Below are 27861 nucleotides of genomic sequence, written 5' to 3' on the forward strand. Positions count from 1 at the left end.
GTCACGTTTGTGGAGAAAAAAAAACAGTCAACCCACAGAGCAGCCCTCATCCTTCGTCGTCGATTCGCTTGGACAGCCACCGTTTCTCACGTCCTTTTTACAAACAGACACAGGTATGGAAATGCTTATATTGTTTTGAGCAAGTCATAAAAAAATTAAAACTGCATTATGAACAGTATGCATTTCAAAGTGTCTAGTTTTGATAACACGGTATCCGCTTGCTAGGTGGCTAACGCTATCTCCAACTAAGCAGACCCATTGTTGCAGGATACTGTAACATTGCATACAAAATAAAGCTAACAACGATAGATGAGTTTAGTCAGTTTGCCTCTAAAAGGCCTAAGATACAGATTTTGTTTAAGCGCTGATAAATGTTACCAACCCACGAAATGACAGTAGCATGCTTCGCCAACCATCTGCGTTGTATTCAAATAAAACGATCTAAGCTTACATAAATCACCTCAGGTGATTGTTAGTTATATGTAACGTTTATGCTATAATGCAAGTAAGGATTGTTCCATTCATTTGTTCATATTAGTCACTGAGGATCATGGTTTTTGTCGCAAGCTGCTGCCCGCTAGCATTTAGTATTAGTCTAAAGCGGCATTTTGCAGAAGGCTAAGTAAATGTGTTTCACGAATATCGTATATCCTATAAGTCTAAACGTACAGTCGGTCCCTTGTGTAGATGAATCAAAAACACACTGGATTAAAAATGGCAAGGTTATGTCGGTGGCTACATTAGCTTGTCGGCCATAGCTAAAGGGGAGCCGCCCTGCTCAGTTGAATACCTTTGGACATATGGCCCCAGCTGTCATTCCTCTTACCCTGCATTTATCCAAACCAGGGCTGTGACACAGTTAATAATTTACACTCATACTTTCATACTGATGCACTTATACTCTCTGTTTGCGTGACAGTTTATTGTCATTGGCTAGCGTGATCAGTGATATGAAAATCCCTGGTATTTACAACAGTGAATGACACTATGTAGTTAACATAATGTGTAGTTTGCATTTAGACTGTAAGACAGTCAAAAACAGATTATAATGCAAAATCATCACACTGTAACTGTCTGCACCAGCAACAGGCTTTGACAGGGAGGTGCCAAGTAATTCACATACCAACTGTCTCAACACAGGAATGTGTTGCAAGATTGTGATAAAGGACAAGACTGCCCCAGTGACTGTTAGGAATCACACTAACTTCAAATAGTCCTGATGTGCCACTTAATGTTTGTGTCTGGCAGAATCTGTATATGTTCATTGATATTAACAAGAAATATGCCACAGTGAGTCACATGTAAAGTAGAAACTTTAGTAAATCTAACAGTATTTTTACAGAACGTCTCTTAACTCAGAAAAGTATACAAAGAACTCCTTTCACTGTCATCACATGCAAATGCTCGTTGGCAGAATCTGATGACTGCAACCGTAGTTAATTTCATTAGACGTAATCATCTGCGTCTTTGTTTCATTGTTTGGAATCGGGAAACCACTCTATAATAAAGGTCATGTACCCCCGTGTCTGGTGAGTGCATTAGATCAGTCTAAATTCTGCTGTAATACAGAAACATTGAACAGGTCCTAAAAAAATCCCCATGGCAAAATACATGTTTCTTTACACCGCTTCTTTTTAGTTGGGTTTTTTTTTTAGAAAAGGTTGATTCTTAGCAGCAGATATTTACTCATCTGCCGTCGTCGAGCTCGTCTGCCTTTAGCATATGTGGCTACATGGGCTCCCTCTCAAAACACTGAACACTGTCTCAGTGTCTACAGGCTACAAATTGTCCTCCTTTTTATTATTACTGTAGGTGACTGTGACCCAAATAGAAAATAGGCCTCCTGTCTTCAGGCCTGTCAGGTTAGCTGTTTATCCTGCAGTTCTACTTAATGCTGCAAAGTCATTGTCGTGCTGCTACATCGACTACTTTCAGTCATTTTGAGAATGACTGACTGTTCGTTCTGTCTCAAATGTTCTGTGTGATTCTACATCACATTGACTGCTCACCCATTATTATGATGGACTTCCTGTCAGACCATCTTCTAATTCTGATTGCTTGCTACTGATGGCTTCTTAATGATTGTTGGTCAATGTTATGCCCCGTAGCGAGCCAGCAGTATGTCGACATTTACTAAACCCAAGCTGAAGGTAACAGCCGTGTTTTTGTGTGTGCCTCTGTGTTTGTGTGTACCTCTGTGTGTTTCTATATGCTCGTTTGTTTCTTTAGGAAAGAAAATTCGAGAGACATGTTGGGCAGTGGTGATGTTGTTATGCTGAGCAAAGGGATGTGGAAAACGGGATGGAGGGAGGGGTAGGAGGTGCAGAGCAGAGAGAGACGCATGGGCTGGGCTACATCTTGGCTTGCTCTTTTGTACAGCATAGCCACTGCAGGTGCATTGCGTCTCTCTATGCTACAGAGTGAGTTAGGATTTTCTTCTTCATGACTCTCAGAGTGTTGAGGGGACTATGACTTTGCGACAGATGTAGCCTTCGTATTCAAGAGACAAGAAAAACTCAGGACCAGACCAAACATTTGAAGTGTGTATGGTTTGCTTTTCTGTCAAACTATTAATTCAGATCTGTCTGTATAAAAATGCAATGTTCACTGTGATGTGCATGTCTTCAGGATTTGCAAAGTGAATGGGGACTTGATTTAAGCATACATGCTTTTTTAAGTTTCTGTTGGGCTTGGTCACTCAGCCAGGGGAATCCTTTCCTGTCAGTGAATAACCGTAGTCTTATACTTTCAATAGATAGTTGAATTTTTATGCATGTTTGTTGTTGGTGTGAAAATTCTATGCATGAAAGTGAAATCAAACAGACACGTCTTTTCTTTAGGAAGTATGTCAGCCTAAATAATGCATGATGCATGTGTGTGTGAAACCACCTGAATTAGTTTGCATCCTTGTCGCATTGTAATAATTACCCTCAATAGTGAAACACCAACTCTGGAGCTTTTCATTTTGTTCTTTAAGATATAGTTTTACATTTGTTCTGTTGAGTAATGAATTGCGAATGAATTACGGAGTAGCATTGTGGAATAGCATCTGTAAATTCTTCTCTGGGCACCCATACTATAAAGCAAAGATAATGTTGTCAGCTGCTAGCTGTACAAAGTTCAGTTTGAAGAAAAGGAACAGACATATTTTTGATATTATGTCTTTGATTTCTCAATTGGGAAGTCTCTTTGTCTCATCTCATGGGACTCTCCCATTTCCTGCAGATTCCTTTAGTTTCCACCCTTCCCTTCTAGGATCACGTCAGTATGACCCCCTATTCATAACAAAAACACAAGTAGTTCACCATAGTAACTGGGAGTTGCTAAGTTAATGACTTCATTTATTCCTCTGAGGACTTCTGTTGATAACACCATGTGTAGGAAAGGACAGTGGATTCTATGAAAATGCTGGAAAGGATCTGTTTTCTTTTAAGCATATGATAACCTTGCATATTCTGTTATAAGTGTTTTTGTGTTGTCAGGTACTTGAAGCTAATCCTTTACTATTGTACAACTTGCCCAAACTGTTGTTAAAATCAGAGTAGTTCTATAAATGTAACCTTCCTTTCGATCAGTGTTGCAATATTTCATCAGTCATTCGATAATAGATGCATAGAGTCTAATATTGTCTACTAAAATACATGTAAATCCTGTAGTGTGTTAGCACTCGTTAAAGGAAGTGCATCAATAACCATTGCCCTCTGTTCAGAGACCTACCCACACAGAGGTCTAGTATCTCCTGGCAGAGCAAATTTTATAAGTGCTTAGTGCTTCTAAAAATATATCTCTGCAGTGGATCTCTGGAAGAAGCCTGTTTTTTCGTCGAGAAATAATAAGAAGGTGGATTCACAGGCTCTTCATTGTTTTCATTTAGTACTGTTGAAAACACTAATGCAAACTTAAAACCTATTGAACCTATTCTAATTATTTTTTTTGCACTATAGTAGAACAAACATTTACTGAAGAGCAATATGAGATTAGGACCTGTATGTAGACAATCAGGTAGCCAAATGTCAGTTCTACATGAGAAATTATGAATGTTATTTTCATTGCTGAAGTATTTAATCAGTTCTACAGCTGTGCACTGGTAGTGTGACTTTTCCTGAGTCACACTACTGTTAAATTTAAATTTACTGCCTATGTGCCTGTAAAAGTGGATAATTGGACTTTGAGTGCTGCTGCACACTTTCGCAGTCACATGGAACTAGCATCAACTTTTCCCGTCCACCATTAAATTTTAAGTATGCAAGGAATAAAGGGAGCAAGTGTTACGTGATCACAACCATTCTTGGAATAGGAGCCGGTAGTATTGGTGGCTGATACCAGAGTCTGTGGATGTTAAAATGTAAAGAGGAGAAACCCCCCTCGCTGGAAAGCTGTTATCTATTGATACCGTGTGGGAGTAGGTGCTATCAGCAGTTGCAGTGCTGTATTTAGGGGCGTCACAGAGCTGTAGGCACTCTGCTCTGACGCTAATTTAGGCTCATTTTTCAGATGCATTCAACTAAAGTCATTACAGTCCATTCTATGATGACTAGACTTAATACTGGACCAAGTATGTTTGTATTCTGTACCCTAATGTACACAGCTAGTCCTCTAACAAAATTTTTATATTGAATTTTTTTAGGATGTCATATGATTGTAAAATTTGCTCTGTCATTGCTTTTTTGAAACTGGTAACACAAAAAGGCATTAGTTGTCTTAGTAGTTTTCCCCCATTAATAAACCTATGCTCATGCTGGCTATTGTTTGTTCCATTAGTCAAATGGAGTTTAATTATCTGTCAAAAGCCAATAACACTCTGCAGATAATGCTATGTACTTAAACAAACTGGCTCAGTAAAACATTAGCCTTCTGCTAAAGGCTACAACCTATACTAAAAGACCCCACATAGCTTTCATCCCAAGTGGTACTGAAATGCTTTTATGAAATTAGCCCTCTCACTTTCACATGCACTAACCTGGCATGTCTATACTTTTTGTTTTGTTTACAATATACATTTATGTTCTCTGTATTTTGTTGTGTGTGGATGTCTCTGGTTTGTCTTTCCCATTTGCTGACCTCACTCACAGAATGAGATTGAATCTAGTTAAATCCCTGAAATGATTTAAGCTCTCTGTGAACTAGGGCAAGTGGGGAGATGGGGGAGGGATGCAGGTCAGCTTTGTGGATGTCACTTTTTCAGGCAGTGGGTTGATGCCCCTAATCGGCTTACAGTATATACCGTAATTCCATGTTGTTATGTATACATGTGGGTAGGGCTGGGCGATATTGCCTGAAATCAAAACTGCGAATAATTGACGCTTTGTCCTCGATCATTGGTTATTGTGCCCGGCACCAAAAGGTGTGTGTGTGCGTGCATGCCGGGATGCCGAAGGTTCGAACCCAGGAACTGATAATCCCGCTGCACCACAAAACACACGATTAATCGCCACGCATTGCATCGGGTACTGGGCATAAATGTCGGTTTCAATATATTTCCGATTACTTGCCCAGCCCTACATGTGAGCACACTGGGATGCCTGCTTTCTAGAAACCTAATGGTGCCTCTGGGGACCAAAGCATCTCTGTCGTCCGGCTCTGGATAAAAAGCTCCATGCAACAGCACTGCTGACTCCACTAATCCTCCCATTCAGAGTTGACATGGTCCAGGAGACTGTCTCACATCTCTCCATCGCTTTTTTGTCTCACTGTCTGCAACATCAACAAAAACTCATGTTCATCTACAACTAGAGTTCACACACCATTGCCCCCTCACCCTGCACTCAGTTTGGAGCTGAGCTTTTGTGCTGGGGTTTTTTTGACCTTGAATTAGTTAGATCAATATCGCTCGTCCTTTTTGTGTCAGTGATGCTGGACTCATAACAGATTTGTTATGAATGTACATTGTTGTAAAGAGCCTTTGTTTCTCGTGATCCTTTCTCATGTGTTTTCTAGCTTTTAATAATGGCTTTTATTTTTAATAGATGTGGTTTACTCACACACTTGATTGCTGTGTTCTTTAGACACAGTTGCAGGGAAGCCACAACTTCTAAAGCTGGACATTTTGTACAGTTTGAGACTGCACTGACCATTGAGCCACAGGCGCAGTGGACAGAGAAGCTGACTGCAGCTATCTCATTGTGTACTGAAGCCTGGTTACTGTTCACAAGCGTGTGGAATTTCCGCCCCACCCCCATTTGGCATTTTCAGTATTTCAGCTCTAGGACCCCTGGTTGCTCAGCTTGAGACAGGATAGGGTGGGGTGGGGGTTAGTTAACACAAACATGTCAGCTTTTATGTCCTTCCTTATGTGTTAAAGCCAAGTTACTGTCAAAAGAAATCTAGCAGTTCAGAATCCCTTTTTCAAGAGGCATTTTTATACTTTGCAGACGAGATTCTTCTTACAATTATCCCTTTTGTCAGAGTTCACATATGTCCATAAAAGTGTGGGATTGTTGGAAATACTGTTATTACTGTATAAATTCAATGAGCAAACAGGCACTAGCTATGAGACTTTAGATTAAAAACCAATGTGTCATCTATGGTGCTTTTCCAGAAAATGGACACTGCAGGGGCCAAAGTGCTGGAGACAGCTGAGGACATCCAGGAGCGCCGGCAGCAAGTGCTGGACCGTTACCGGCGTTTTAAGGAGCTGTCGACGGTGCGCAGGCAGAAGCTGGAGGACTCTTACCGCTTCCAGTTCTTCCGCCGTGATGCTGATGAGTTGGAGAAATGGATCCAGGAGAAGCTACAGATTGCCTCTGATGAGAACTACAAGGACCCTTCCAACCTACAGGTCTGTCTGCTGGCTGCCTTTTTTTATTAAAACACTATTAGAATAAACATGTTCACAGCATAGATAAGCTTTTGTGCATGATATATATCGTATGCCTCTTCTACATAGGGTAAGCTGCAAAAACATCAAGCCTTTGAAGCTGAAGTTCAGGCCAATGCCGGGGCCATTATCAAACTGGATGACACTGGAAACCTGATGATCAGCGAGGGTCACTTCGCATCTGAGACCATTCGAGTAAGGAACATAATGACGATTTAATCACCAGTACCTTCATGGGTGTAGTAAACATCTGAATGATCAGAATCACATAGGGACTCAGAAAAACCTCCCTGCTTTTGTATGCTGGATTCTTGTTCAGTCTAACCCCTCACATCTGATCCAGTCTTACACGCCTTACCGGACCCAACAGAGGCCTATAGTTACAAGTGTTAATATGGTTGAGTATATACAAGTAGGTTCAATTGTGGTGACTCCTGAGTGCTTTGTACACTATTGCAGAATTATTTTAGTAGGCTTTCCTTCTATTCTCTTGTGAGAAACTTAACCTTACTTTATTGCATGTAGTGTGTTTCATATAGGTCACTCTCACAAGTGGCTGATTGTGGTATTTTTTTAAGAAAGTTTAAAACTCTTGGACTGTCTTTTCTGTGATGGATACAGTTGGAAAAGGAAATTTCAAATTTTCAACCTCCTTTAAACCTTTTTATAGGTCCTTTTACCCCTATTTGTTTTACCGTCTTTTTAATTTGTTGTCCTTCTCTCTCTTGTACATTAGACTCGCCTGGAGGAACTGCATCGCCTATGGGACCTCCTCTTGCAGAGGACGAAGGAGAAGGGCATGCGTCTGTTACAGGCCCAGAAACTGGTCCAGTATTTACGCGAGTGTGAAGATGCCCTGGACTGGATCAGTGACAAGGTTAGACTCAAATCTGCATGACACTTATTATTTTCTATTAAAACATAGAAATCACTGAAAACTTTGGTCTCTAACTAGTATGTTCTGCCTCCTAAAGGAGACCATGGCCACATCAGAAGAGCTGGGCCAGGACCTGGAGCATGTGGAGCTTCTGCAGAAGAAGTTTGAGGAGTTTCAGAAAGATTTGGCAGCCCATGAGGAACGCGTAAATGAGGTGAATCAGCTGGCAGCCAAGCTGATCCAGGAGGCCCATCCTGAGGCTGAGCTCATAGTTCGCAAACAGGATGAGGTGAATGCAGCCTGGCAGCGCCTGAAGAGCCTGGCGCAACAGAGGCAAGGCAAGCTGTTTGGGTCTGCAGAGGTGCAGCGCTTCAACAGGTAAACAGGCATCAGAACAACATGTGGTCACCTTAAACACAGTGAACACTGACACTGATTACAAATCTGTTAAACACAGACGTGTTGTTTTGTCTTGTTGATGATGGTAACATGTCTGTGTGTCATTCAAAATACAGGGATGTGGATGAAACCATCAGCTGGATCAAGGAGAAGGAGCAGTTGATGGCCTCTGATGACTTTGGTCGTGACCTGGCCAGTGTGCAGGCACTGCTGCGCAAACACGAGGGTCTAGAAAGAGATCTGGCTGCTCTGGAAGATAAGGCAGGACTATGCTGCTGTACCCAGCAACATATAGCTAATATAGTTCATTCTTTTCATTACCTGTTTGTTGACTAGTTGTCTTTCTTGTTTTTTTTCAACAGGTCAACACACTGGGCGGTGATGCAGAACGCCTGCAGGAGACACACCCCCAGAATGCCTCCCAGATCCATCTGAAGAAGGATGAACTCATCACCAACTGGGAACAAATTCGCACTCTAGCTGCTGAACGCCGCGCCCGCCTGAATGACTCCTACCGGTAAAATACTAGGCACCATATGACTGTTACACAAGCAATAAATATATCAAAAACACAATTTATTTTTCATGGTTCCATGGAATTAAGAAGCTAGGGCACATATGAGTTTGTTACTGTTTGTCCATCATTTGTTGGGAATTAACACATTTTATTTGTGATAAGTGAATGTAAGACTGCATGCAGATTTCTTTTCCTGGGTTTGCTCACTTGCCCTCTTGGGATCTTTTAGGCTGCAGCGTTTCACTGCTGACTTCAGGGATCTCACAAGCTGGGTGACAGAAATGAAGGCCCTGATTAATGCTGATGAACTAGCCAATGACGTGGCAGGAGCAGAGGCTCTGCTGGATCGCCATCAGGAGCATAAAGTAAAATATCTTCTCCTACATGTGCTGTAGACCTTTACCACTACAAAATAAATGTGTACATTTATGTCAATTTTTTCCCCCTAGGGAGAGATTGATGCACATGAGGACAGTTTTAGAGCCACTGATGAAGCTGGCCATGCCTTGCTGAACACAGGTCACTACGCCTCTGAGGAAGTCAAGGAAAAGGTACAGCTTTGACTGTGTGTTCATTCATTTGCAACATGGTTCCTGTACTGGCCCCCGGGTATATTTACCATTTCTCATGTTGATTGTTGTCTTGTTGTCTTTAGCTTGGCATCCTGAGTGAGGAAAAGGTGTCTCTGCTGGAGCTGTGGGAGATTCGCAGACAACAGTATGAGCAATGCATGGACCTGCAGCTCTTCTACAGGGATACTGAACAGGTTGACAACTGGATGAGCAAGCAGGAGGTAACTCAACGCATAAACACACATGATATAGCTGTCCTCAGGAAATAGGTGTGAGTAATGTTGCAATTTCTAACATCATCTTGATTGTGTAGGCTTTCCTCTTGAATGAAGACCTTGGCGATTCTCTGGACAGTGTAGAGGCGCTGCTGAAAAAACATGAAGATTTTGAGAAGTCTCTCAGTGCTCAAGAAGAGAAGATCACTGTAAGTTCATTTTGACTGATTAAGGCATTCACATTCTGCCTTCTGGTGTTTAAGCAAAATTATTTGTCCTACTGGAAGATGTATATTAACAACCACTTATCTTTTTAGGCCCTGGATGAATTTGCTACCAAACTAATTCAAAACAACCATTATGCAAAAGAAGATGTGGCCACCCGCAGAGATGCTGTAAGTACCACTGCCCTCCTCTCTTTAAGCATTTGTTAAAACCACCTCACAAAATAATCATTGTATAGGAAATCAGTTGGTAGATTAGATAAGTAATGTTTTTTTTTGCACATATACAGCTGCTCAGCCGTCGCAATGCCCTGCATGAGCGTGCTCAATCTCGTCGTGCTGCCTTGGAAGACTCCTTCCACCTCCAGCAGTTCTTCAGGGACTCTGATGAGCTCAAGAGCTGGATCAACGAGAAGATGAAGACTGCCACTGATGAAGCTTATAAAGTAGCTGTCAAAGACATTGATAAGTTCACAGAAACAGTTTCCTTTTTAAAAATGGAGTAGCTAACTCAAGGTTTGTGTTCTCTCAATAACAGGACCCCTCCAACCTGCAAGGCAAGGTGCAGAAGCACCAGGCCTTTGAAGCTGAGCTGTCGGCAAATCAGAGCCGCATTGATGCCCTGCAGAAGTCTGGCCAGGAGCTGCTGGATGGAAAGCATTACGCCTCAGATGAGGTAGCTGGCCGCATGGAGGAAGTTAGCTCCCAGTGGAAAAAGCTGCTGGAAGCCACTGAGCTCAAAGGTGTGTAGAAAACAGTTTTGATCTTTAGGATCTCACCGTCTCTCTGATAATGAGCCAGACTAACTCCAAGAATGGAGTTTTGCTACAGCACCACAGCAGTCTAAATGACTTTGATTGTGATTTATTTTTTTAGGCATCAAGCTTCGTGAGGCCAACCAGCAGCAGCAGTTTAACAGGAACGTAGAGGACATTGAGCTGTGGCTGTATGAGGTTGAGGGCCACCTAGCTTCAGACGACTATGGTAAAGACCTGACAAGTGTCCAGAACCTGCAGAAGAAACATGCACTGCTGGAGGCTGATGTGGCTGCTCACCAGGTACCCTACACTTGATGTAACTAATAATGTCCCATCCAATGCAGTACATGTGTACAGGACAATAGGCTAGCAAATACATCAATTTCTCCATAAATGTCCTTCTCAGGATCGAATTGATGGCATAACAATCCAGGCTCGGCAGTTCCAAGAGGCTGGGCACTTTGATGCTGACAACATCCGCAAGAAACAGGAGGCGTTGGTGGTGCGTTATGAAGGTCTGCGCGAGCCCATGGCTGCACGCAAACAGAAACTGTCTGACTCTCTCAGGCTCCAGCAACTGTTCAGAGATGTTGAGGATGAGGAGACTTGGATCCGTGAGAAAGAGCCAATTGCTGCCTCTACTAACAGAGGTAAAATTTACATTTTAGATTTAAATGCATGACATACATGCATACAGTTTATATGAGTAAGTGATGAACTTGTTCATATGATGTAGTGTGATGAAAAGATTCACTTTGTGTTTCCCCTCAGGCAAAGATCTGATTGGTGTACAGAACTTGCTGAAGAAGCACCAGGCTCTGCAAGCTGAGATCACAGGTCACGAGCCTCGCATTAAAGCTGTCACCCAAAAAGGAGAAGCTATGGTGGAAGAAGGTAGTTACGTTTTTATCTTAACTTTCTTAAGTGATCTAGGAAGAGAAGTATTGTTCAGACAATGACACATATGTGGGCTACCCAGGTCACTTCGCTGGTGAGGATGTGAAAGCTAAGCTGGCTGAACTTCATGGACGCTGGGACACACTGAAGGCCAAGGCCTCCCAGAGGAGACAGGACCTCGAGGACTCTCTGCAGGCCCAGCAATACTTTGCTGATGCCAACGAGGCTGAGTCTTGGATGAGGGAGAAGGAGCCCATTGTGGGTAGCACCGACTATGGCAAAGACGAAGACTCTGCTGAGGTACATGAACATAAATATTAACAGTTAAGAGGCATCACAACATGTTGATATTCATCTGACACAAATGCACTTGTGCTGAATTGCTTCTCATCCACAGGCTCTGCTGAAGAAACATGAGGCCCTGATGTCTGATCTGAGTGCCTATGGCAGCAGCATCCAGGCACTGAAGGAACAGGCCCAGTCCTGCAGGGTAAGACAAGCAGATTTGAGACACAAATGCCTCTGAATACTACTGCTTAATTGTAAATTCAAGTTTTTTCTGTGCAGTGAATACAAATTAGTGATATATTGTTTGTTAAAATTAATAGCAACAAGTCGCACCAACTGATGATGAGACTGGGAAAGAGCTGGTTCTGGCTCTCTATGACTACCAGGAGAAGAGCCCCCGTGAAGTTACCATGAAGAAAGGGGACATCCTCACACTGCTCAACAGCACCAACAAGGTACACAGAAAACTAGATCAGTGTTATTGCATCATTAACTTGACCTGAGGCTAACACGAGCCTGCCCAGCTTCAATATAGAGAAAAATGAAGGTTAAGTTGTTTAGAATATATTATTGTACAGGAGACATATTACTTTTAGTGATCTGGGTTGGGTCAAACACAGGAATAAATACTAATAATAGGCATTTTGTGTAACATTTTACCAGTCACACAGCTCAACCAAGTTAACATCAGCCAAAAAAAGGTTGCATCAGTTACATCAGTTTCAAATATTGCATCTCCGTCATGTAGGACTGGTGGAAGGTGGAGGTGAATGATCGCCAGGGCTTTGTTCCTGCTGCTTATGTGAAGAAGCTGGATCCTACACAGTCCTCTTCTAGGGAAAACCTGCTGGACGAACATGGCAGCATTGCATTGCGCCAAGACCAGATTGACAATCAGTAAGTAATACACAGACTAAACTCGTATTTGCACCGGAATGTAGTTAACTAACTCATTCTTCCTTTCCCTACTGGATTTAAGTCTTTTCACTGCTGTGAACTTTCTTTATTTCCCCTTAAGTTATATCTTCTGCTGTGTTGTGTCAGACTAATGATCTTGCTCCTGGCCTCTGTTTCTGTTTCCTCTGCTGTCCTCTTGCTGTATTTAACCACTCAATCTTGTCTTGCTATGCGTTCGCCGTGCCTTGCCACTGTGCAGGCTTGTCACCAAGGAGGCCTGCAGTGTGTCTGTACGCATGAAGCAGGTGGAAGAGCTGTGAGTAGGAACCAGTGCCCTCCTGCGTGTTTTGTGATCGTGATGCCATTAAATGTCATCAGCAGTTCTCTGGTTCCCTTAAATATCCCCCTAAAAATCCCTAATGTTGTGTGAAACTCTCAACGTCACCTTCATCTTCTATTCAGTGCAGGGATAGAAGAACCTGTAATGTGCTTCTTTGACCTCCTTCACATCCCAGGCTTGCCATTGGATGTTGACTTGTGGTTTTCTGTCATTTTTTAAGATGCTCTGCACATATTTGGCTTTGATTTGATTTGACTAAATGTGGCAAAGCAGACATGCAAGACACATTAAGTTCATAGATCTCATCACAATCCATGTCATCATGTTATGAGTGAGGTTATTAAACCAATTTATTCAACCAGCCTTAAAAATCCAGTACAATCTACAGACACAGTTTCTGCTGAAGTTAGGTTAGAACCAGTTTGTAGAACAGTCTTTGTCCTTATTAGGATGATGACTGCAAAAAACAACAGCCAAAAGAATATATAAAACAGAAAAGTCACAAGTCTTTCAATCTCAAACTACCAAACAGAATTTCAAAAATCAGTCACACCATGTAAAGCCACCCTCTCACATCCCATGTTGCCAAGCTCCGGACACACAGCATGTCAGTGTCCAGCCGCTGAATTTTCTAGTGTGTCTCTTTTGTAATGGTTCTTGTATTTTATTTTTTTCCCAGGTATGGTACTCTGTTGGAACTTGGAGAGAAGCGTAAGGACATGCTTGAGAAGAGCTGCAAGAAGTTTATGTTGTTCCGTGAGGCCAATGAGCTCCAGCAGTGGATCAATGAGAAAGAGAGTGCCCTCACCAATGAGGAGGTCGGCTCCGACCTGGAGCAAGTGGAGGTCCTGCAGAAGAAATTTGATGATTTCCAGAAGGTAAAGTCTCTTCATGTTTTAATTAAACATTCTTCTATGTAGGTATGTTGTGGTAAACTATCGTCTGAACTTCCACCGAAGTTGTTTGCAAAGAGCCCACATACTACTTCACTTTCACCCACCACAAGTGCTCACCTGCTTGAGGTTGTGTATCGAGCTGATTGTTTTAAAATGGTCTTGTCTGACAAAAGGTTTGTTGTTGTTCTTTCTAGGACCTGAAGGCCAATGAATCTCGTCTCAGAGACATCAACAAAGTGGCGTCTGAGCTGGAGTCAGAAGGCCTCATGGCTGAGGAGGCCCCCATGGTTCAGGCTCAGGTACACACACCTTTCCTTTGATCATCTACAGTGTATGAGCCATCCTCCATGTTTTAGCTGCCAATTTAACAGTATTTTCTCCTTTTTGCAGCAACAAGAAATGCTTGGTGCTGCTCCTGGCAAGGTTTGAAATTATTTCTTTATTTTATGCTGTAAAAAAAATTAAAAGACATTTAACATATCACAACAATATGTGCTTACCACCATGACTTACTTGTTGCACAGGATGAAGCGGATTCAAAGACTGCCTCTCCGTGGAAGGTAAGCCTGATCTGTGGTCAGTTTTATGTATTTTCTGAGAAAATGCATCAACTGCAAAGATTTGACAGCCTGTCAGTCTGATACTGTATTCATGCATGACTCATGCAACCCAACAGAGTGGGTTGATGTCAGATACTGGCGTGCCAGTTTACTGCAATCATGTCCAACAATACATTTTACTGTTTTGAGTCACATGTCCTCGTGGAATATGATTAGACATTATTGAGACAAGTCTTAAGACATGACACATCTTCTCAAGCATTTCTTAAAAAGATTTTTTTTAAGAACGTTAAATTGTAATGTCTCAAGATGTCTCATCTGGATTCATCATTATTCAGTGTTAGGGGCTTGTTGGCTGGTGCCCTAGCCATGGTTGCAGTGCTTAAAATGTCTTGCCAGGTGTGAAGTCTTGGGAGAAGTACAAGACAAATGGGAGTTTCCATAATCCTCTTGACTGGTGTGGTTTTCTTTCTGTTTTTTGTTCTCTTTCTTTCTGCCATGTTTCGATCACCCTTGACTATAGAATATACGCTTGGCTGTTCAAACAACGGCTAACTTTAATACTATCAAGGTAAGATTAATTAGCCCCTCCCACCCTCTCTGTGAGTTGTCCCTCCTGTGCCCTGCATCGTGATCAGAAAACTAACCCCTATTGTCATGATGTCACGTAATCTGACTCTAGTGGTAGCAGTGTTCACGTTTGTTTGGTTCCATCCTGTCTCCATACCATATGTTTGTCCTGTTATGGTCCATTTTGTGTTTAAGTGCAGTATGAGATGATTGCTGGTGTGAGTTTTGTCTTCAGCATCCATTTATAGATCCCTTTTTGTTGTCATTTTCTTTGTCCTAATGCTCTATAATGTTTATATCATGCATCCAGTCCTGTGCATCTCACCTCCATTATCCAACTGCTTTATTTGTCATCACTGTCTGCTCATCAAATACACTATACAAATGAGCACATTTTGCATGATCATGCTAAAGTATTAGAATAAATGTACAATTTCTCACTTTACTGTTAAACAATATTTCTTAAATAATCTGGTAGTACTGTTTAATGCTAATAATCTAAGCACCTTATGAGGCCCTCTGTAATTTAGGGTATGTTGTTGATTCACATACTGAAAATCATCCCCCAACCCAAAAAAAAAAGCTCAGTTGACTCTGGGAAGAATGCTGTATAATGCTGATTGTTTTATGTGCAGGAGCTGAACAATCGCTGGCGATCCCTGCAGCAGCTGGCTGAGGAGAGGAGCAACATGCTGGGCAGTGCCCACGAGGTGCAGCGCTTCCACAGGTACAAATCAAAGACAGGAGAAATTTTTAGTGTACATATGGCAATGAAGGTTCTTAGTCATCCATCTACTTCAAGCTTCTGAATATTTAGTACCAATAATCGCATGCACGTTTTTCACTTAACAATGGCTCTATCACATATTCAAATTTTGTAACAATTATTAGGGCCCTCACGAGGTAATTAGGCTAAGCATTCCCAACCAGGATTGTGTTTTATATGTATTGTCTGTTGCTGCCAGAATAAAGCACACTGCAATGTCTTGTCATGAGAAGATAAAAGCATGGATAACATTTTCTATTACACCGTTTTTAGACGATAGATCATTGCACATTATTTGATCACATTTATGTTGTGTGCTATCAGGGATGCTGATGAAACTAAAGAGTGGATTGAAGAGAAGAACCAGGCCCTCAACACTGACAACTACGGTCATGACCTAGCCAGCGTCCAGGCACTGCAGCGCAAACATGAAGGTTTTGAAAGGGATCTGGCAGCCCTGGGTGACAAGGTCAGACTATCTTAGTAGTTATTTATCACACTGTAGCTGATCAGTCAAATTAGGAGTTTTGCTTGAGGTTTTTGTTAATTTTTCCTACTCTTCTACACAGGTTAAGTCTCTCGGAGAAACAGCAGAGCGCCTAATTCAGTCCCACCCTGAAGCAGTGGATGACATCCAGGAGAAGTGCACTGAGCTGAACACTGCCTGGAGCAGCCTGGTGGGACGTGCTGACCAGCGCAAAGACAAGCTTGGCAACTCGCATGACCTGCAGCGGTTCCTCTCTGACTTCAGGTGAGGGGGATCTGACTTGTGGTTGGCATTATAAATTGGGTGTTTTTCAATCTCATCTCCGTCTAACTGATGCAGTTAAGATACTTGTGGTATTGATTAGCTCTTAATCATGATACAGAGACCTCATGTCCTGGATTAATGGCATCCGAGGACTGGTGTCCTCAGAGGAACTGGCCAAAGATGTTACCGGAGCCGAGGCCCTTTTAGAAAGACATCAGGTATAAAATTTGTCCACAATTGTTTCTGTAGAAAATGATGGACATCACTGGAGGTAATTACCAATCTGCCTTTTTTTTTTACTTATTCCATCTTTACAGGAACACCGCACAGAGATCGATGCTCGTGCTGGTACTTTCCAGGCATTTGAGCAGTTCGGGCAGCAGCTGCTGGCACGAGGCCACTATGCCAGCCCTGAGATCCAACAGAAACTGCAGGCTCTGGACCGTGAGCGTGCAGACCTGGAGAAGGCCTGGGTGCAGCGCCGCATGATGCTGGACCAGTGCCTTGAGCTCCAGGTAATCCTGCGTTCAGCCATTAGATGATGTCATTATATATCATTATTACGTAGTTGCTGATAGCTGTGTTTGTCCATCCACAGCTTTTCAACAGGGACTGTGAGCAGGCTGAGAACTGGATGGCAGCCCGTGAGGCCTTCCTTGCTAGTGACGATAAGGGCGACTCCTTGGACAGTGTGGAGGCCCTGATCAAGAAACATGAAGACTTTGACAAGGCCATTAATGTGCAGGTCAGTAAGATGTTTAAAGGCTCAGTGAAGCCTTTAAAACTGATCAATAAGTGCATTTTTTAAAACCATTAAATGTTGCTGTGCTGTCCAGGAGGAGAAGATTGCTGCTCTGCAGTCCTTTGCTGAACAGCTGATTGGAGCTGACCATTACGCCAAAGCTGAGATCATGAACCGTCGCAAAGATGTCCTTGACAGGTAGGAAAAAATGTTTTTATGAAATGTCTAGAGAAATATTTTAGTTAGAACATATTATTCTAATATCCATTTTTCTTTGTGGAAAATATGAAAAACACGTTTACATGTTGTTTGGAATCTTACATTTTAAAGGTAAAATTGTGTTATCTTAAAGGTGGCTCCGGCTGAAGGCCCAGATGATTGAAAAGCGCTCTAAGCTGGGTGAATCTCAGACCTTGCAGCAGTTTAGCCGTGATGTGGATGAGATTGAGGCTTGGATCAGTGAGAAACTTCAGACTGCAACTGACGAGTCCTACAAGGATCCCACCAATATCCAGGTACACACTGACTCTCTACTGGCACAGACCCAATTTACAGATTTTCACAAGACCAAAACTAGCTCATAGGAGCACTGTATGGTATCCCTTTGCATGGTGGGAATGTAAATTCCACACACTTTTATGATTGGAAAAAAATGTTTACAAGTAGTAACTGATTCTAGTTAAGGAGGTTTGGTCAAAAAATACTCCAGTCCTGTGTCTTTAGTCAGATTAAAAATGCTAATATGTTTTGTCTTGTCCTATTGACGATGCTCTTCTTAAACTGTGTCAAATCCCACCCTGTCCTGTCTGAAGTGAGACTGAATTTTTTTCTCACTGTTTTATTTTTTATAGCTGTCCAAGCTGCTGGTAAGTTTGAGTAGTGTGTCAGTTGACTAACAACCAAGCAGAGTATCCTCCATGTGTCCACGTCTTGCTGTATGTTTAGACACTATGTTGAAACAAGCATTCCGTCCATCTTGAGTTTGTCCCTCATCAGCACCGTTAGTGCCAGCTTCTTTTCACCTGGGTTCTAATTTAGTTAAACGCATTTGGCTTAATTCTTTGTTCATTTTTGTATTCTAGTTAAGGTTTGTTTTGTTCATCAGAGGTTGGTGGGTGTGGCTTAAATTTTAATTTCAATTCTTGGAGGGCTATTATCTCTAAAGTTGCTTCAGATGTTTGAATTCACAACCAAACTGATCAATACAAAGAATTCCTGAAAAATAGCAGTGCAGGTTGTGAGCCTGCCACTTACATTACACTGATGTTTTAAAAGGTATCTTCAAGATTAGTCATAAACTTAGTGTAAATATAGATGGATTCAAACAGGAAGCAACTTTGTAGTGTGTTTTCCTCCAGTGTTTTTTTCCTTACAGTCAGCTCTTTGTAGATATTGTTGCCATTTTGTGTTCTTCATGTGTCTTGTGTCTGTCAGTCTTAAGATGTTGTTGTAGTAGTTGCTGTCTTTTTTTAAGTCACAATTTTGTGTTTTAGTTAAATACTGTTACATAAACATACACATGCAATATTAATTTGAACAGTTAATTTCAGCTTTTGAAATGAATGTAAGTATAAAAGCATTGCTTTAATGTATGACCCATCTTAATTTAAGGGGAGTTCCAGACATTCGTGCCATAAATCAGATTCTCATTGTGTATCCTCTCTCCCTGTGTGTGCTGTCAGAGTAAGCATCAGAAACATCAGGCGTTTGAGGCTGAGCTTCACGCCAACGCAGACAGAATCCGTGGAGTCATTGACACCGGAAACGCCCTAATCCAGAGAGGAGCCTGTGCTGGCAGCGAGGATGCTGTTAAGGTAAATTCATAAAGCCTAAATGCTTTGTGCAGTTGTATCGGAATATCTGCAGGTCTTGACAATTGTGAGTTAAAATCTGTGTTTTTCAGGCACGCCTTAACGCTCTGGATGAACAGTGGCAGTTCCTTGTCAACAAATCTGCAGAGAAGAGCCAGAAACTCAAAGAGGCCAACAAGCAGCAGAACTTCAACACAGGCATTAAGGATTTCGACTTCTGGCTCTCTGAGGTGAGATGGCAGATAGAAACACTCACACATTACTGTAAAGGCGATGATCTGACAGTCTGTCTGTTTCTTAGGTGGAAGCACTTCTTGCCTCTGAGGACTATGGCAAAGATCTGGCTTCAGTTAACAACCTGCTGAAGAAACACCAGCTGCTGGAGGCAGATATTTCTGCCCACGAGGTACGCAGCTCATTATCACAGATGTCTGCATGTGGGTCAGCAGTACTTCAGGGAACACCTAAGACCTGATTTCAGAACATTTGTCTATTTTAGGCTTGTGTCCAAATTAAAGAATCCCCAGCTAGGGACGTAGTCCTTTTTAAAAGTTCCTTTGTAACAGAAGTTGTTAATATCTGTAAGAGACATAAAACAAATTAATCTGACCTTTTCTTCTCTTCTCTGCAGGATCGACTGAAGGATCTGAATGGCCAGGCCGACAGCCTGATGGCCAGCAATGCCTTTGACACATCACAGGTGAAGGACAAGCGTGATGCCGTTAATGGCCGTTTCACCAAGATCAAGAGCATGGCAGCCGGCCGCCGCGCTAAACTCAACGAGTCCCACCGCCTGCATCAGTTCTTCAGGGACCTGGATGATGAAGAGTCTTGGATAAAGTAAGAGTGTTCTTTCTGTTTGTGTTTTCTTGAGGGCAATTATAACATGTACTTACATGATACTCCCTTGATCCCACACAGAGAGAAGAAGTTGCTTGTGAGTTCGGAGGACTATGGACGTGATTTGACAGGAGTACAGAATCTGAGGAAGAAACACAAGAGGCTGGAAGCTGAGCTTGGAGCCCATGAGCCGGCCATTCAGGTGGGAGTACTGAGTCATTTTGTCTTGTAGTCATGCAACTCCTGAAATACATTACAGATACAGAGTACTAGCCTGACAGTGGCATTTATTTTGAAAGTAGTGCATTTGCTTAAAAGTTCTATATGCCATGGAGCATATTCACTCTAGATGCAATGATTGGATCTCTGTGTTTTCTTCTCCTAGTCGGTGCTGGACACTGGGAAAAAGTTGTCAGATGACAACACAATCGGCCAGGAAGAGATCCAGCAGAGGCTTGCTCAGTTTGTAGACCACTGGAAGGAACTCAAGGACTTATCTGGAGCAAGGTCAGCTTGCTGCACTACACTAGACAGATGCAGCCTCAGAGCTACATGACACCATAAAATCTGTTTGTTTTTATTTCAGGGGACAGAGGCTAGAGGAGTCGCTGGAGTACCAGCAATTTGTGGCGAATGTGGAAGAAGAAGAAGCTTGGATCAATGAGAAGTTGAATCTCGTAGGGAGTGAGGACTATGGAGATACATTGGCTGCTGTGCAGGTGCTTTTCTGTTACACAATATGCGACGCAATGTTTTCACTGTAATAATAAATGATGAGTTTTACTGACGGATGAGTGAAACATTCTTTTTACCAGGGCTTGCTGAAAAAGCATGAAGCATTTGAGACTGACTTCACTGTACACAGGGACAGAGTCAGTGATGTGTGCGTTAACGGAGATGAGCTCATCAAGAAGGTACTGACTAAAATAAAGAATTATCTGCATTCTGCAGAATGACTGCAGGAGCAAAGGTGCTGAGAATCATCCTTATATGTTTACAATAGAACAATCATCACGTGGACAACATCAGTGCCAAGATGACGGCTCTGCGTGGAAAAGTGTCTGAGCTGGAGAGGGCAGCTGCTCAGAGGAAGGCCAAGCTGGATGAGAACTCTGCCTTCCTGCAGTTCAACTGGAAGGCCGATGTGGTGGAGTCCTGGATCGGTAGGAAAACTTCTATTTGTCTATTAATATTAATATTATTATTATTATTATATTAAATATTCAGTTTTTTTTGTGTGGGTGTGACTTTGGCACTATCTTTGAACCACCAATGTGTGTTTAGGTGAGAAAGAAAACAGTCTGAAGACTGATGACTATGGCAGAGACCTGTCATCTGTGCAGACTCTGCTCACCAAGCAGGTACGCCTCCCTTCTGCTTCTCCTCAGTACCTCATTATCCTTTTCTTTGTCTTGTTCTAAGCATAAATGTCATCTTTTTCTGTCAATCTACAGGAAACATTTGATGCCGGTCTCCAGGCCTTCCAGCAGGAAGGCATCACCAACATTACAGCTTTGAAGGACCAGCTGCTGGCCGCCAAGCACGTCCAATCAAAAGCCATTGAGGCTCGTCATGCTGCCTTGATGAAACGCTGGAACCAGCTGCTGTCCAACTCTGCTGCTCGCAAGAAGAAGCTCCTGGAGGCCCAGGAACATTTCAGAAAGGTAAAAATAGTGTTTGTGCTGATCAGTCCCTCTGAAATCAGTCAAAACAGCTTATAAGTTATGGAACAAGCCTGAGGGTTATTTTCTCCTCTTCCAACCCAGGTTGAGGACTTGTTCCTGACATTCGCTAAGAAGGCCTCGGCCTTCAACAGCTGGTTTGAAAATGCAGAGGAGGATCTTACCGACCCAGTGAGATGCAACTCTCTGGAGGAGATCCGGGCACTTCGTGAGGCCCACGAAGCCTTCCGCTCTTCCCTGAGCTCGGCTCAGGCCGACTACAACCAGCTGGCAGAGCTTGACCAGCAGATCAAGAGCTACCAGGTGGTATCCAACCCCTACACGTGGTTCACAATGGAGGCCCTAGAAGAGACCTGGAGGAACCTGCAGAAAATCATCAAGGTCTGCCCAGGATATTTCTACATTCCACGTTTAACAAGTGTTACTGGGAGTTATCATAAATTGATACTCTTCTGCAATTGTGAGTTTAGGAGCGAGAGTTGGAGCTGCAGAAGGAGCAGAGGAGGCAGGAAGAAAACGACAAGTTGCGTCAGGAGTTTGCTCAACATGCCAACGCTTTCCATCAGTGGCTGCAGGAGACCAGGTAAAGGACAAGTCCTGACAGTGATGATCAACTTGTTTTTCTTATACTTAAAAATCATGTGTTTGTCAAAAGCCAATGAATGATCACACCGCATGTTTACTGGTGAAATGGTTGCTTTCTGAACAAGCATCCTTTATGCACTGTTGCGAAGGCCTGGGTTACTGGGTTGTTTGCAGCTGATCTGTGATGTCAGCCTCATTTTGCTAATGTGTATATCTCTCTTTCTTTTCCCTTACTTCCTCGCGGCTGCTTCCATGCTGATTGGGATTACTCTGCTAATCAGGACGTATCTTCTGGATGGGTTAGTATCACTTTTTCTTTTTTATGTACTTTGATTAAATGTTTGGTGTTAAAACTGTTGCAGGATGTAATGATGTAATTCAGGCATTGTTGATGTAGAGCATCTTTTTTCCCTGTTTCCTTCTTTTCCTTGTTTGATGTTTAATCTCCTCCTTCCTCTCTCTAAATAGCATAGCGTATCGCCGGGTTATCTGTGTCTATCAATATCAAGTTGCTGATGATCTTTCTGGAAGGTCAACCTCTTTGGAACCTCATTCTGGTTTCTTTGGCTTTTTCTGACCCACATGGTGCCCTCAGGGCTGTGTGACCTCATGCACTCCAGTCTAAAATCACCATATTGGGTCCCCTTGTGCCCACAGCACCTTCCTGCTGTACTAACACTCTTCACTTTGTCCTCAAAGCATCAGGCTGCAGTCAGCAGAGTAGTCTCACAGTTTCCTGTATGTACTGCAAGGATGGAAACTGCCCACAAATTCTAATTAGCATACACATTTTTTTCTGGAAGTTCCATCAGGTCATTTTAATTTTCTGCATGTTAAATAATTTCAGGGTGTATAATCATCTCCTGTAACAGAAACATCTTCATATTCATGACCTACTAATGACCTGCTGCAGTTTCCACTCCACTTTGTGCAGTAGCCCTAACCTTGCATGGTTTGGGTTACCAATAGATTGTAGATTATAGGGCATGAGTGCTGCAGTGAAAACAGCAGAAAAGGTCCAGATTCAAATGTGAAATTTGCCAGAAGTGACAACATCACTAAAGAACCAGAATGTTGCACTTGTAGACATTAATTAACAGTTCAGGCAGGTTTGTCTGGTAACACTGGATGTACTAGAGAATGATGAGTAGTGTGTGTCAGTGTGAGTGTTGTCACACACACACACTGTGCTGTTTGGTTTCTAACATGAGTGTGTTGGTGACAGGTCATGCATGGTGGAGGAGTCGGGTACCCTAGAGTCCCAGCTTGAGGCCACCAAGGTAAGAATAAGTTTCCGATTCCTAACAGTACAGATGTACCCAAGTGTCTGCAATAGACATGGTGATGTGCACTTGTGTGTTTAGCGTAAGCACCAGGAGATCCGAGCCATGCGCAGTCAGCTAAAAAAGATAGAAGACTTAGGTGCGGCTATGGAAGAGGCTCTGATCTTGGACAACAAGTACACAGAACACAGCACAGTGGGCCTAGCCCAACAGTGGGACCAACTGGACCAACTAGGAATGAGGATGCAGCACAACCTGGAGCAACAGATACAGGCCAGGTACACATATCCAACAGTAACTGCACATAATGTGTTAATGTGGAATTAAGACATCTGTGGTGCTGACATTCCTCCTCACTTATTTAGAAACACCACTGGAGTGACAGAGGAGGCTCTGAAGGAGTTCAGCATGATGTTCAAGTAAGTGGCGTTATCCTGACTTTATGTCTTGCTTGTATGTGTCGTACAAGTCAAATCCTTATCATACTTGTTTCTTTGCAGGCACTTCGACAAAGAGAAGTCAGGTCGTCTGAACCACCAGGAGTTCAAGTCATGTCTGCGCTCACTGGGCTACGACCTGCCCATGGTGGAAGAGGGAGAACCTGATCCTGAGTTTGAAGCCATACTCGATACGGTGGATCCCAACAGGTTAGGCATTTACTGGGGGAGAAATTGATATTACATATACACGTGTTATTTTTATTTCTGCGCCCGTGTTGTCAGAGAAACAAGAGACTAAACAGAATGTAATGAAAGATTCAGAGTCTGCGGAGGTTCAAGATTGGGCTATCCATAGCTGTTTCTACTACTGTCTTAACTGTGAGACACCTGTCTGCAGGGATGGCAACGTGTCGCTGCAGGAGTACATGGCATTCATGATCAGCCGTGAGACAGAGAACGTCAAGTCCAGTGAAGAAATTGAGAGCGCCTTCCGAGCTCTCAGCACAGAGAACAAACCCTACGTCACTAAAGAAGAGCTCTACCAGGTTAGATGTGTTCACTGCTCATTGTATATTGCATTGTCAGGAATTCATTGAGGTCTTAATGTTCTCTCCTTCTTTTCAGAATCTGACCAAGGAGCAGGCAGACTACTGCCTCTCACACATGAAGCCCTACCTCGACAGCAAGGGCCGCGAGCTGCCGTCAGCCTTCGACTTTGTTGAATTCACTCGCTCACTCTTTGTCAACTGATCCCTCGCCCACCAGTGACCAATCGGGATACATTTTCCCCACACGCTCTTCAACACGAACACATGGCTAAAAACTGCATGATTGTGGCACTAGGAATACTCACTAATAACAATAATATAATATCTGTACTCTCTATTTATCTCGCTCTACCTTTAACTCTTTGTGCTTCTCATGATAGCATAGTGAATCTGTCTGCCTTTGAATGTGATTGTTTTAGCTGTTTTAGCTTGTGCTTTCGATGAATTTAAGAACCCAATAGTAACAATGTTGTAACAACACCTTAACAACTGCAGTGTGCTTTAATAAACCCGACTGGTTAGAACTGGAAATCCTCTACTGTGTTTATTTAATTTCCATACTTGTAAAACTCATTCAGGTCCAAGGGTGATCAGTCAGTTTTCATTGGTCCAAGGAAAAGTGTCTCATTCTGCCACTTGATTGGCTATCTGCTCCAGCTGGCTGCTCTCTCTGGGGCTCTGCTCCGTCAAGTCTGCACTAAGCTGCCAAATGCTGATTGTCCCATCTGTTTTCCCCACTGCCAAGAGGTGAGGGTTCTGCTGGTTAAAAGCCAAACATGTTGCAGCTTCACCCGCTGCTCCCTGCTCAATGGTGGCCACGGGCCTCAAAGATCTGCATCCCAGGTCGAAAATCTGCACCTCACCTGGGAAAGAGATTCTGAGTATGAGTCAGACGTTACTAGAAATAATTGTTAAAGACCAGTGGCCTTTGAGGTAAATACCTTGTCCAGTGGCTGCAGCAAAGACCAGCGGCCTGGTTGGGGACCACTGCACCTGAAACACGTAGGATTCTGATACCCTGAGAGAGAGAAGCGGGTTGGGCTGCAGTAATGAGTGGAGGTGAGCCAGACCATCTGTCCCAGCACTCACAAATAGGTTCCTGTGAACACCACAAGACAACAGCCACTTGTAAAACAAATGCTTCTATAATACAATGATCCTAAGGTCAGTATGTATACAACTGTCACCTGTGGAAAGGGGAGTAGTGTACGGAGTGGATAGGGCCGCTGCGAGGTCTGAACGAGAACACTGCTGGGGCTCTCAGTGTCACACTCTGGCCCTCGGAGGCCACTGCAGCTGGAGTCTGGGAGGAGAAGGAGCATCTGAGCAACAGGCCCCCTTCAGAGCCCACAAGAAAGGTGTCAGGGTCCCATGGAGAAAGAGCCAGGGATGTGACACCCACTTTGCTGTTGCCACGGGCCTGTGGGTGATACAACGGGATCACAAATTCACAATTATCTCAGATCTCTTGTAACTGTGGCATTTTCTTTTAAAGCTACCCAGGTATCTCAGAGAGTGTGCCTCACCTTGAAGCTGCTGCTGCTGTGTGGAACCTGCTGTCGTACTAATGCATAGGCAGCATTCAGGACAAGCTTGCCCTGATCTGAGTCCAAGATCCACAGCAGCACCCGTCCTCCTGAACTGGCACTCAGCACCCAAAACTCTCCTTTCTTTTCCTGAGGCACCCAGGCAACCTGCACACACCAAGGGGCAGAGTTTTAAACAGGCGAATATCACTTTACACCACAGTATTCAGACTGTGCCTGCTTACCTGGTAAACAGGCTCTCTGTGGCTGTCTGCAGACATCCCTGTTTGAGCTAGTATAGGATCCTGAGTCCGACTAGTGTCCCAGACAACCACCTCTCCGTTGTACAGACCCCCTGCAGTCGCAGCATCACAAACACCATGGTTTACACTGACCCTTATTAAATACCTGTGTGATCACACACACCTCATGGAAAAACATGAAATACTTTTTCTAATACATGGTATCTATGTGGCTCATTTTAAAGGGACCCTCCACCCAAATATCTACATGGTTAAATCTCATCAAACTGTATATCATAGCCTTAGTAGCAACACCTGCCAAAAAGTAGTCATAGGTCTCAATAATCATAAATGATTATCTTCATGATTTCTACAAAATCAATCAAAGTTTAACCAACACCTCTCTGAGACCAGAGAGGTGTTGGTTAAACTTTCAGCTAAAGTGAAGGTGTACCTGCTATGAGGGCAGGCTGGTCCGGGTGACAGGACAGTGCTGTGACTGCTGTAGGAACATCAATGACCAGATCAGCTTGTTTGGAGCGCAGGCCTCTGCGGTCCAGGTTCCAGGTACAAACATAGGACCTCTCAGTGCTCCAGTCTCCATTATCAATCCTGCACAACAAAAATTCACATATGAACCATACTAACACCATGCTATGAACAGGACATTTCCCCCCACTGCTTTGTTTATGGTTTTAGGCATTTGAAGAACAAAATACACCAATAGCATACTTGCATGTTAGTGCTGGTGAAACATACCGACCATATGCACAGGCAATTACTGCGCCTGTACAACTCCAGGACACGCTGGTGACATGAAGACCTTTTTCTTGAGCACTGGGATGTTCTAAGCAATGGAGACGTGAAACCTTGAAACATGAAACAGACACAGTGTACAGTGAGAGAGACCTTAAACTTGTACACAGTCTAGATAAACCCAATATATAATGACAAAGGCTCCAAGGTTTGTAAACTAATCAGGAAGAAGCACTTCCTTTTGCCAGCCTTAGAAATCATCAGCTTCATCCTGTCCCGCTCACCTGCAGACTGTAATCTTCCCAGTTGACCTGGAACCCATCAAAGGCATGGCTGCTGGCATTTCCCACCAACTCTCTGATGACCATGTCCTCAACCCGGAGCAGGAAGTCCCTGAGGCCAGGCAGCTCTGTCTCATCACAGTTTTGATGAAAGAGCTGCTCTGTCTGGTCCTGTGTCTCTGTCTGAGTACCACTGATAGCTGTGTACACAGACTGGACTTCTGCTTCAGCACTGTGCACCGCTCTGGTCTGACAGCTTTTCTGAAGCACCAGCAAATAAAAACCTTTAATTATAGGATCAGACTGGTTAACTGCAGGAGCAGCTTTTAATTCTACAACAAATCCCACATTACAGTTTTATACTGCACGGATGCAGTGATTATTTTACCTTTGAAATGCTAGAGCTGTTCGTTTTTAGCTAGTTTTTAACTTTATAAAACTTTACAAATGTTCAATGTCTGCTTTACTGTTTGTACAAGAAAAAAATCCTTTGTACCATTTTCAAGTGGTCCAAAGCAACAAACCGTTGTGTTGAAAAACATTTACTCTCTGCTGTTTTATTACATTTTAATATATTGATGCAATATTCCGGGTATGTTGCTTGTTATCGTTATCTTTATTTGAGATGTTGTTTTTTCGAGGAACACCTGAATGTAACATAAATTGTCGCAGCTGATGTTAGCTTCGGACAGCTAGCTAACTTGCTTGCTAACTTGTCAGACACACTGCTGTTTTATAAAGCATGTAATATTTGGGAACTAAGGACATCGTGTACAGCCGT

The 27861-nt window shown here is 43.0% G+C and overlaps 2 protein-coding genes across 6 annotated transcripts in view; one reads left to right on the forward strand and one right to left on the reverse strand.

Annotated features, from left to right (window-relative positions):
- On the forward strand, nucleotides 1-24806 carry sptan1 (spectrin alpha, non-erythrocytic 1). 5 transcript variants are annotated; one of them, XM_028418571.1, is made up of 56 exons: nucleotides 1-113; nucleotides 6539-6778; nucleotides 6887-7012; nucleotides 7554-7694; nucleotides 7792-8072; nucleotides 8210-8354; nucleotides 8456-8610; nucleotides 8840-8975; nucleotides 9060-9161; nucleotides 9266-9403; nucleotides 9496-9606; nucleotides 9715-9792; nucleotides 9912-10067; nucleotides 10160-10364; nucleotides 10498-10679; nucleotides 10786-11029; nucleotides 11151-11273; nucleotides 11359-11576; nucleotides 11674-11766; nucleotides 11885-12019; nucleotides 12313-12461; nucleotides 12721-12777; nucleotides 13481-13679; nucleotides 13892-13996; nucleotides 14088-14120; nucleotides 14222-14257; nucleotides 14781-14828; nucleotides 15463-15554; nucleotides 15918-16062; nucleotides 16163-16344; nucleotides 16463-16562; nucleotides 16662-16859; nucleotides 16943-17089; nucleotides 17181-17284; nucleotides 17439-17601; nucleotides 17938-17952; nucleotides 18769-18900; nucleotides 18990-19127; nucleotides 19199-19303; nucleotides 19529-19737; nucleotides 19819-19939; nucleotides 20123-20244; nucleotides 20324-20456; nucleotides 20553-20651; nucleotides 20741-20900; nucleotides 21022-21098; nucleotides 21192-21401; nucleotides 21504-21800; nucleotides 21890-22002; nucleotides 22286-22303; nucleotides 23230-23284; nucleotides 23369-23565; nucleotides 23653-23706; nucleotides 23788-23934; nucleotides 24125-24272; nucleotides 24352-24806. In XM_028418571.1, the coding sequence occupies exons 2-56, from the start codon at nucleotides 6542-6544 to the stop codon at nucleotides 24475-24477; spliced, it is 7440 nt and encodes a 2479-aa protein (XP_028274372.1). In that variant the 5' UTR covers nucleotides 1-113; nucleotides 6539-6541; the 3' UTR covers nucleotides 24478-24806. The 5 variants fall into 5 exon arrangements, with proteins under 5 accessions (XP_028274372.1, XP_028274368.1, XP_028274370.1 ...); XM_028418567.1 differs by lacking the exon at nucleotides 12721-12777; XM_028418568.1 differs by lacking the exons at nucleotides 1-113; nucleotides 12721-12777 and adding an exon at nucleotides 2386-2540.
- The window catches only part of dync2i2 (dynein 2 intermediate chain 2), a 3307-nt gene continuing 243 nt past the window's right edge, over nucleotides 24798-27861 (reverse strand). Inside the window, exons 2-9 of the mRNA XM_028418572.1 lie at nucleotides 27084-27341; nucleotides 26803-26912; nucleotides 26498-26655; nucleotides 26047-26156; nucleotides 25802-25969; nucleotides 25463-25695; nucleotides 25217-25374; nucleotides 24798-25138 (exon numbers count right to left, since the gene is read on the reverse strand). Of these exons, the coding sequence (XP_028274373.1) occupies nucleotides 24900-25138; nucleotides 25217-25374; nucleotides 25463-25695; nucleotides 25802-25969; nucleotides 26047-26156; nucleotides 26498-26655; nucleotides 26803-26912; nucleotides 27084-27341 (1434 nt within the window). The 3' untranslated portion in view covers nucleotides 24798-24899. The remainder of the gene's footprint in view (nucleotides 25139-25216; nucleotides 25375-25462; nucleotides 25696-25801; nucleotides 25970-26046; nucleotides 26157-26497; nucleotides 26656-26802; nucleotides 26913-27083; nucleotides 27342-27861) is intronic.

Source organism: Parambassis ranga, chromosome 12 (assembly GCF_900634625.1).
Source record: "Parambassis ranga chromosome 12, fParRan2.1, whole genome shotgun sequence".
In the NCBI taxonomy this organism is placed as follows: domain Eukaryota; kingdom Metazoa; phylum Chordata; class Actinopteri; family Ambassidae; genus Parambassis; species Parambassis ranga.

Bases quoted from the DNA above. Each gene is read 5' to 3' on its own strand.
- sptan1 (XM_028418571.1), top strand. From the start codon at position 6,542: ATGGACACTGCAGGGGCCAAAGTGCTGGAGACAGCTGAGGACATCCAG. The intron at 14,258-14,780 runs GTAAGCCTGATC...CCTTGACTATAG, and splicing joins AGACTGCCTCTCCGTGGAAG to AATATACGCTTGGCTGTTCA. The intron at 16,563-16,661 runs GTATAAAATTTG...CCATCTTTACAG, and splicing joins CCCTTTTAGAAAGACATCAG to GAACACCGCACAGAGATCGA.